General features: G+C 43.6%; 1 protein-coding gene across 1 annotated transcript; it reads left to right on the top strand.

The window, feature by feature from the left end:
* Positions 1-5,416: 5,416 nt before the first annotated feature.
* LOC147433249 (uncharacterized) lies at positions 5,417-8,389 on the top strand. The gene is made up of 5 exons (XM_086491734.1): positions 5,417-6,191; positions 6,454-6,521; positions 7,212-7,259; positions 7,344-7,417; positions 8,086-8,389. Exons 1-5 carry the CDS (start codon positions 5,941-5,943, stop codon positions 8,293-8,295), a joined length of 651 nt encoding a protein of 216 aa, XP_086347860.1. The 5' UTR covers positions 5,417-5,940; the 3' UTR covers positions 8,296-8,389.
* Positions 8,390-9,363: the final 974 nt, after the last annotated feature.

Genomic DNA, 9,363 nt, shown 5'->3' with positions numbered 1-9,363 from the left:
TACACGGAAATAGAGCTCTTTATTGACTTGTTGAAAGCTGGTGTATGTACAATGGGGATGGTGTTACCCATTTCCTTAGCATCTATATACATGTCTTTTTCCCTGAACTTAAAGGAGATTCTCCTTTCAGGAAATTTAACATCGGCAGCCAGGCGGTCAAACCATGGTGCCCCTAGGATTACATCCTCATGCTTGAGAGGAGAGATAAAGAAGTCCTCTTTGTCCACATAGCCTTGGACATGAAGCCTCAATTTCCCGATTAAGGGAGTGACTGAAGCTTCTTGCCCCTTGAAGGCACTGTCTGCGGGTAGGACATCTCCCATCTCGTAGGATTGTATTCCTAGCTTGGTGGCCAACTCTATAGATATAAAATTGTGAGTAGAACCAGGGTCAAAGAGAATAAAAGCATCATGTTCTCTTACCTTTCCCCAAGCATGGCATAGAGGAGATCCTTTGTGGTGAGTTTGGTGAGTCTCCTCCTCTTGGATTTCAACCAAGGAAGCTCTAGGAGGATCTTGGCGGTTGTTCTTTTGGGGACAAGCGCGGTACGCATGCCCTTGTTCGCCGCACTTGAAACACCGGTTATCCTTACGATAACGCTCAAGCTCTTCAGGAGAGAGTTTATTCTTACCTTTGTAAACTCCCTTCTCTTTAGCTTTGTTGGAGTTGCCCTTAGGAGACTTTTGGACATTGTCCTTCCCCTTAGGCTCATTGGAACCCTTGTTTTCCGGGGGCTTATTATTTCTTTTTGCCCCCGTTTGGAAATTGATTCGAGAGGCCACCATAGTGTGGTGTATTACCGCCGATATGGTACGTGGTCTTTGGGAGTTGACATACTCCGCCATTTCTTCGGTTAAGCCCGCACAAAATTGTTGCTTTTGCTCTCCAAAATCCAACTTTTTGAAGACAGTGGCTTTGAGTTGTAGGTCCCAAAACTTGTCTACATATTTGTGGATAGATTCATTGGGAGAGAGCTTTAAGCTTCGCCATTCGGTGAGTACTTTGTCTTTGGCATCGGTGGCCAAAAACTGCTTCATAATGGAAGCTCTTAAAGCTTTCCATGTTCGTGGAGCTTCACCGTTGGCTCGTAGGCTAGACCACCATTGTCTGGCGGACTTTTGAAAGTGCATAGCTACATGGCGTAGCTTAGAGGACTCCGTGAAGCCCTCATCTCCAAACGCCGCATCGAATTGTTGGATAAAGGCCAAGACTTTGTCCGTAGCACCAAAGGTACCATCATAGGTAAGGAAAGAGATGCTCTTCCCTCCCTCTTTGAATTTCTTCAACTTGGACGACCTCTTCCATGCGGCATAGGATTTCCTATGGCCTCTTCTTTTTGATGGTTCAAAGGTTGCACCATCACTTTCTTCAGAAGGTGAAGAATTTGAAGAAGGTGGAGAAGAGGGTGACCTCTTTCTCGCCTTTTTCTTGTCTTGATCTTTGTCGTCTTCACCATAGCTTTCATAAGAGGAAGAGGATGAAGAAGATGGAGAAGAGGGTGTCCTCTTTCTCGCCTTTTTCTTCTCTTGCTTTTTATCATCCCTCTTTGAATTATGGCGTGGAGAAGAGTGTGATGGTCTTCTCGCTTTGGTGGTGATGGAGAGCGTTTAGCCCGCCGTCTTCGTGGAGCCATCTCCGCCGAGGTGGCGGGAGACTCGCTTCTTTCTCGTTCCTTCGGTGGAGGCTCTTGAGTTCTCCTTTGGGAAGGAGATGCATCATCAAGAAGTAAATTCTTGAGCCCTTCATATGGATTCTCTTCTTCTTCCCGAATCGGAGAGAGACCTCTTTTGGTAGTCTCACAAGGAGGCTTCCTAGGTGTTCTCTCGTCATGGTGATGAGCTTGGAGAATCCCGTGAGCACGGAGCTGCCGTTGCACTTCACTTTGGAGAGATGGATTGCCCATGGCTTGTTGAAGCCTAGAAACAAGATAGTTAACAAGCATTGAAGCATCATTAGTAGCTTGCTCATGAGCAAAATCAAAGTTATCAACATTAATTTCACTCTCTTTACTATTGTCAGCCATTCTAACAACTTTTAGGTGTACTTTGGCACTTCAAGCCCTAGTTGCTACTCCTCTTTACCCCTTTAGAAAAAGCACTCAAGCTACTGTACCCGCGGCTCGAATACCATTAATTGCAAGGAATAGAAGAGAGGGTCTTTCGACACCAAAACAGCACCGGCTCCTGTCAAGCTTCTATAGCTCAATAGTGGTTAAGCCGTAGGCAAGCCCCGTAGGACTCCACTATTAAGACCATAGCTCTCGACGGTGATGCCCCGTTAACTGCACGAAGGCAGGCGCACTGCAAGGCTGAAAAATCCCTATTCTACTTACTCACAGGCAATTAATAATACCAACCATTTGTAGCTAGCTTGAGGACCTCCCTTCTTGAGCAAGAAAAGAGAAACCTTGAGCTCTGATACCAATGTAACATTTAATGGCCTAATAACTTATGTGTAGTGGAAATTAGCATGAACATAGTGGGCATTTCATTAGAATAGATTCCTAATGAGAATTACAAGAGTGCTTGGGTGGAGAGAGCAACAAAAAGCATAACACCTAGTTAGATAGCATCGACAATACTTTCAAAATAGAGAGAAATTAAGCTATTGACAACAGTTGAGGACCGGATTTTCATGGAGCCGGTCCCCCCTCCAAAAGGCTTTGTATTATGGTTTCTCCCATCAAGAGAACCATTGTACAATACAATTCTTTGTGTTCCTTCAAGACTAGCTAGTGCAATGAAGATGGAAACTTCATGCACTAAGCAAAACACTTAACAAACACAACTTGAATTATCCCTGTTCTCAGACCCAAGACCTCACACACCTTCGAAGATGGTGAGAGCTAGCAGGGTATGAGAGTAGATTGAGAGGAAGAAGGAGTATCTTACGAGAAAGATGTACATCTCCTCACATAATCACTCATATGTAGCATAGCTTAGCTTAGTAATTAGCTTGGTAGAGGAGATGAGCATGCATTGAAGCTTGGCTCTTGGTTGGATTTGCATCCACATGCCAAGAGAGTGTTGATGTAGGCTTCTATCTCACAAGCTTGGAGTAGGTGATGAGTTCTCCATTAAAGCTTGGGAAGAGATAGTCTTCTCTTTCTTCACACATAAGCTTGTGTGAGTGTGTGTGTGATAATGCCTTGCAAAAATCAGCCCCCCTCTCTCTCTTGGGCGAGCCCTCTTGCTAATTGCTCTTGCTGAAGCCTCATTGGCCCTCCCCAAGTCAAGCCAATTACAATTAAGCAACATAAGTGATAGCCTTCTGACATGTGTCCCCCTTTCCCCTTTTGTGAGAGCTTTAGGTAATTAAATAATTAAACTAAACTCTCATTGGACCCCTTTGCCTCCTGGCCAATAGGAATCAGGCAAGCCATGGGGCTCCTGAATGCTCATTGGATCCCTTGGGAGACTGCCCAATAGTCTTCTAGGAGACTTAATTCTCATTGGTTTCTTTTATTAAATGTTTTTAAATTAATTACACTAGATTTACTCTAGCTTAATTCTCATTGGTCCACTTCAAGGGTCATCCAATAGAAATTGGGCACACCTTGTGGGCATCTGGCCTAGGGAGCTGACATGTGTCCCTCATTCCCTTTGTGTAAAGGGATCCTCTGTGTGTGTGTGTGTGTGGCTTTAGGGATCGCCCCCTCCCATGTAGGGATGTGCAAAGACTTTTAGGGCACACACAAAGCATCCAATTTTCCCTAGGGTTGACCTTTGGTTTAAATTAATTACACTAGATTTACTCTAGCTTAATTCTCATTGGTTTCTTTTATTAAATGTTTTTAAATTAATTACACTAGATTTACTCTAGCTTAATTCTCATTGGTCCACTTCAAGGGTCATCCAATAGAAATTGGGCACACCTTGTGGGCATCTGGCCTAGGGAGCTGACATGTGTCCCTCATTCCCTTTGTGTAAAGGGATCCTCTGTGTGTGTGTGTGTGTGTGTGTGTGTGGCTTTAGGGATCGCCCCCTCCCATGTAGGGATGTGCAAAGACTTTTAGGGCACACACAAAGCATCCAATTTTCCCTAGGGTTGACCTTTGGACACAACCTTTGAATTTTGGAACCTTAGCATTTTGGAAGTCTTAATGGGCTGAACCTTAGGGTCTTTTTAGCCCATTGTTGCACATGGCTCTTTTGCAGATAGCCCCCCCTTTGGATCCCTATTTTCCCTCCTTTGGATCCCTAATGTGGCCGGTCTGCTAGCTTAACCAATATTCTAGCTTTTTCTCCCCTGGCCTTCCCCACATTAAATGATCAGTTTAATATGAGAAAATCATTTAGGAGAATTAGATATTGATTATTATGACATGTGTTCTCTCGAGAACCTGAGACATCCTATGAAAAAATTCCCAAATGCACTAGTAGCTTCTTGAGCCCTTGTCTCTCTCTGGTAGGTCTTGCGAAAAGAGTCCCATTTATTTTTGCATTGTTTTGCCGAGTAGGTAGACAAAAACTTCGAGTTCTTTTGTGGCGCAAGACCGGACCAATGCTTCTGCTTGAAGTTTCCTTCGCCTACTAGGCTAGTCCACTTCTCCTGGAAAAAGTCGATCAAGCACAAGACCCTTATGGTTGACCACTCCAAACCTTTCCTCGAGTTGGAAGTCTTTTTAGCCTTGCTCTTAGGGTCTCTTTGCGCCACAACTGCTAAAGACATAGTATTTGTGACTGAGCTTACTTCATTTCCTTGCTGAGAGGTTGCCTGGAAACTCCAACAGAGGTATGTTCTCCTCCATGGCAGGAAGGAGAGCAGGAATAGATTTGAGGAATTGAATGTCCAAGTCGCCGAATGCTCGGTAGGAACGTCGGCATGGATCCAGGTGGATCCGTTGCAAGAATGCCTACTGTGTTCTGTAGGGTTTGGCGGTAGGTAGTGGATCCTCGAAGGAAGAGGCAATCGCAAATTGACTTGATCGTGCATAATGTAGTCGCCAGCTTGCAGAAGTTGACGGAATCCACCGGGTGGCGGCGGTGAGGGTACCGTCTTCGTGAGCAAAAATTGTGACTGAATTGGATGGGGTGGTTGTTGCCGGTGGACCGAATGAGGAGGCTGACATGTTGTGAACGCACTCAAAAGTGGAGAGACTGGTCGCAAATGAGCAGGGCGTTGCTGCTCCATTGTATTTCCCTGCAAGCATGAGGACCACCACCCTTAGCTAAAACGCGAGGTAAATATTGCTACTTTAACACAGAAAGTGTTGTTTGCATTTTTATTAAAGTAGGAAAGGTTTTAAACTGCTCTGTGCCTTCCACACACACACACACAGAGGATACCTTAGTGTGTAGGACTAGCTGTGGGTTGCTTGAAGTTTTCAGCTCGCTAGCTCTTCCCTTCGAAACACAGTCAAGGTCGAGCCTTTTATGACCAAGCTGCAGTGCCTTTAAATAAATTTTTGATGTGGCGCAGAGCAGGTGGTTAACGTTTGGTAAGGCACTAAGCATGGTGCAATTGCATCCACTAATCCAGTAAGCCGGTAGTTGCACTTATCGGAAGACGGAGCACAAATGTTCAAGTGCAGGAGTTCGTCCCTTACACCTGGAAGATACCGCACGTTGATTTTGGAGGGTGCAGATGGAGGTTGCTACCAACTAGGGTGGGTTGTCGTACTGTGATGGCGCTGCAACAAGAGGCAAACGCCAGCAGGTCGCTCGCATGGTGAGTCCTCCAAAAGGTGCCCTCAATAACAGTAAAATGCAACGGTGAACTACGTTCAATGTCCTACTTTCACGCAAAAAACGCTACGGCTATAATTTGACTGCCATGTCGATGCTGGATCCGCAGCGGCATGAAAATGTTTCATGTGCGCACCTCTTGAGGCTTCTAGCCACGGGTACCTATGGATGAATTTGGAGGCCTCAAGTAAAGACGTCTCGCGAAATCTCTCTCTCTCTCTTTCTTGCTGATGAATGTGATGGGAGAGCGGCTATGGCGTTCTTTGGACTGACGTGTTTGGGCGACGAGTACCTCTTCGCCACCACCTCCTCCCGCCACCGCTCCTCCACGCACTCCTCCTTGCATGATGTTACGCTGGAGACGTTCCTGCGTGCATTCCAGGCTGCAGCCCGCGACAACAGCTGCCCCGAGGGTTCGGAAATGCGCCGCGCTCTCATCCCCCGCGTCCTCTCTGATGCCCTCCATCGCCCTCCTACTCTGTTCGAGATGGATCTTGTTCTGAGGTTAGTATCCTTCAACGCAGGATCATGTGCGCACGCGCACACACAAGCATGCATGCAGGAACAATTTATACACAGAAAGACCATGCAATCTATTGTTCTAGATCAACCTGCAATTTATCTGCTTGCACTTGCCAATAACCAGATTCATGTGCCTGTGTCATGTGTGCGTGCCAACTTGCCCACATACAATTGCATGCACACATTTGTGTTTTCTGAGCACATAGAGGTAGATTATTATTTGATAACCCCACCCTCTTTACAGATTTTTCGATGTTGGACCCGGAAATATCACAATCAAGGAATTCAGTGAAGGCCTTTGTCGACTCCTTTGTACTCTCTGCTTGTCTCTCATCTACACAAACTTGAATAGCAAATGCACATAATGACATGTCTCCGTTATAAGTCATGTATGTATGTATGTATATATGTGTGTGTGTGTGTGTGCGCATGTGCGCACGCATGTATGTTTGTATCATAGAGAGAGAGAGAGAGAGAGAGAGAGAGAGAGAGAGAGAGAGAGAGAGAAGAAGAGTATTTTAACGTCGTAGGAAACTATCCCAAGAGATCTATCTGACGAGGAGAGAGAGAGAGAGAGAGAGAGAGAGAGAGAGAGAGAGAGAGAGCTAAAACATGTTTGGCTCTTCAGATTTTTTGCGAGGAATTAAGAGATGGTCATAGATTTTTCTGTTGTAACATTTTACAGGGTCTTTTTCTCATATTAAAAAGTCATGTATGTATGCATGTATATATGTGTGTGTGCGCGCGTGTGCGCATGCATGTATGTTTGTATCATATATATGAGAGAGAGAGAGAGAGAGAGAGAGAGAGAGAGAGAGCGCTAAAACATGTTTGGCCCTTCAGATACATGCATTTTTTTTGCGAGGAATTAAGACACGGTCATAGATTTTTCTGCTGTAACATTTTTCAGGGTCTTTTTCTCATACTAATAGGGTCTAGTCAATTGTGACAAAACAATTAGTTATTGATTGGCTTGCTTATGTAGCACTTCTTTGTAAATAGGCTGCTCAGAAAGCCAGAGTTCAAAGCAATCGACCACTAACTTGGATGGTAGAGTTGGATTGTAGCCGCAGAAACGCATTCTTTTCACTTAAAAAGATGGTGAACCTACTCACTATATGGTGATTGTGGTAGGATCCAAAGTGAGGGATGCCAAAAGTCAAACCAAAGAGGCAGAGGATGTCAAAAAAAGATCGTCTTTTACCCAGGTTAGCAGCCTTGTAGTGCTTCTTATCTAATGCATTTGTTAAGTGCCAGGCTTATGACAGCATGCATATCCGACGGTAGAATAAAAATCCGTACATCTCCATTTGGAGAGAGAGAGAGAGAGAGAGAGAGAGAGAGAGAGAGAGAGAGAGCTACTATTAACATCCTTTAGAGACCAAAGTTGACCTATAGGACAACTCATGTACATCCATCTTACATTCGATTATGAGAGAGAGAGAGAGAGAGAGAGAGAGAGAGAGAGAGAGAGAGAGAATTATCGTCCATGGAGGTCATATATGACCCATGGGAGCAAAGCAAAACATTACAACGGTCCTTCAAAGTCAAGGACGATCGATACCCTAGTGGGCATGTTATAGTATTCAGTAAATCACTATGAATTGATACAATTGACGGTTAATGTTTTCCTTGTTGATGACTACCATGAGTGTGTAACTTGTCTTTTTTCTGTATAGGTACTGAATTTGGGTTTCTCTTCGATTTAAATGTACCAATTAGGAATACCTTATAATGTTTTTATAAATTCAAGTTTATGTCGTAATGTTTTTTATAAATTCAAGTATATGTCAAGCATATAAATTGATAGGATGCCCAATTGTGATCGCATGTAGTCACACAACTCATTGCCTTCTCATATATTTGCTTTGGTCAGCTTCAAGAAGACAAGGACCGTCATATCCTCAACCAGTATGGACCATCAGATGACCAAGACATTACCATAACAGCAAACCAGGAGTATGGTTGGAAAGATAACCTCAAGCTCAAGCTTACCCTTCATAAAAAAGATAACTTTCCAAAGAATAGGACCGATGTTACGTTCAATGAAGGAATTTGTCTCGATAACTACTACAAAATGTTCTAGCAATAGTGACCATGGAGTGCCATTGATGCACATATGTGGCCAAGATGTAGACCCTAACTTAGCTATATAAGAATTGAGAGTTTTCCAATTCATATTGAATCTATAAATTTCATGCTTGTATTAAGAAAAGGAAATTTCACATTGTGGTTGGTAAGTTACTATTTGTAAAGGGACCATTAAAATTAACCCTAACCTTTATAACAATGAGGAGTTCACATTATATTTTCTCGCTAACTTAGTATTGGCGTTTTATTTTTTGTCTTATCTTATTTGTATTTATATGTAGATTTCAGAATAAAGTCATTAAGTATACTTAGAACCACATAATGAATTAAGCATAATGAAGGTCTCTAAGAATTGAGATTTATCCAATTCATTTTGAATCTAGAAATTCATGCTTGTAATAAGACAACAGTATGTCTATTTGATTTTGAAAAATGTCTATTAGATAGAATCTACTTAGATGCTTTGGTGGGTTTGAGGTCACCAAAGGGACCAATGATGGTTATCGTCTTACAGTGTACACTCCAGAGAGAGAGAGATTTGCAATGGGATGAGGCGGCAAAGAGAGAAATCAACAAGTTGCAATAGCTCAGGCTTTGTGTGTTGGCTACTTTGTTGAGGGCGATGGTGTGTGTTAGGGCGGACGCAGAGGTAGATGACATGTTTCAGGCCAAAGATGGAGAGATGCCAAGACCACGAATCTACTACGAGAGGGTATGTGTGTGTGTGTTTGCTTGCAACACATATACATAGTGACGGTGAGTGCTTGTAGAGCATGGTATTCTATACCTCCTTGTCCATAACAAGGGAGGTAACAGCAGGGCAGCAAACGAGGATGTAGACCCAACCCTAACGTGACATCGGAAACCCAAAAACTTGTCGAAGTAAGCTCATTCCCAAAGCTTCAATTTTCAACACCTGTTTGAAAATATTAATAATCCAATTAATTCTGAACGAAAAAGTGTTGATAGATTCTATCCTCACAGTGCTTGATTGCATGGACATGCTACAATAACTCGACTAGTTACGCGAACATCCACCATGGAACTCGTCGAATTCCACCAT

The sequence above is a fragment of the Adiantum capillus-veneris genome, chromosome 20 (genome assembly GCF_014529385.1).
Source record: "Adiantum capillus-veneris isolate H3 chromosome 20, ASM1452938v2, whole genome shotgun sequence".
Taxonomy (NCBI): domain Eukaryota; kingdom Viridiplantae; phylum Streptophyta; class Polypodiopsida; order Polypodiales; family Pteridaceae; genus Adiantum; species Adiantum capillus-veneris.
The sequence above is the reverse complement of the archived record's forward strand: the minus strand, read 5'-3'. Positions and strand labels throughout refer to the sequence as shown.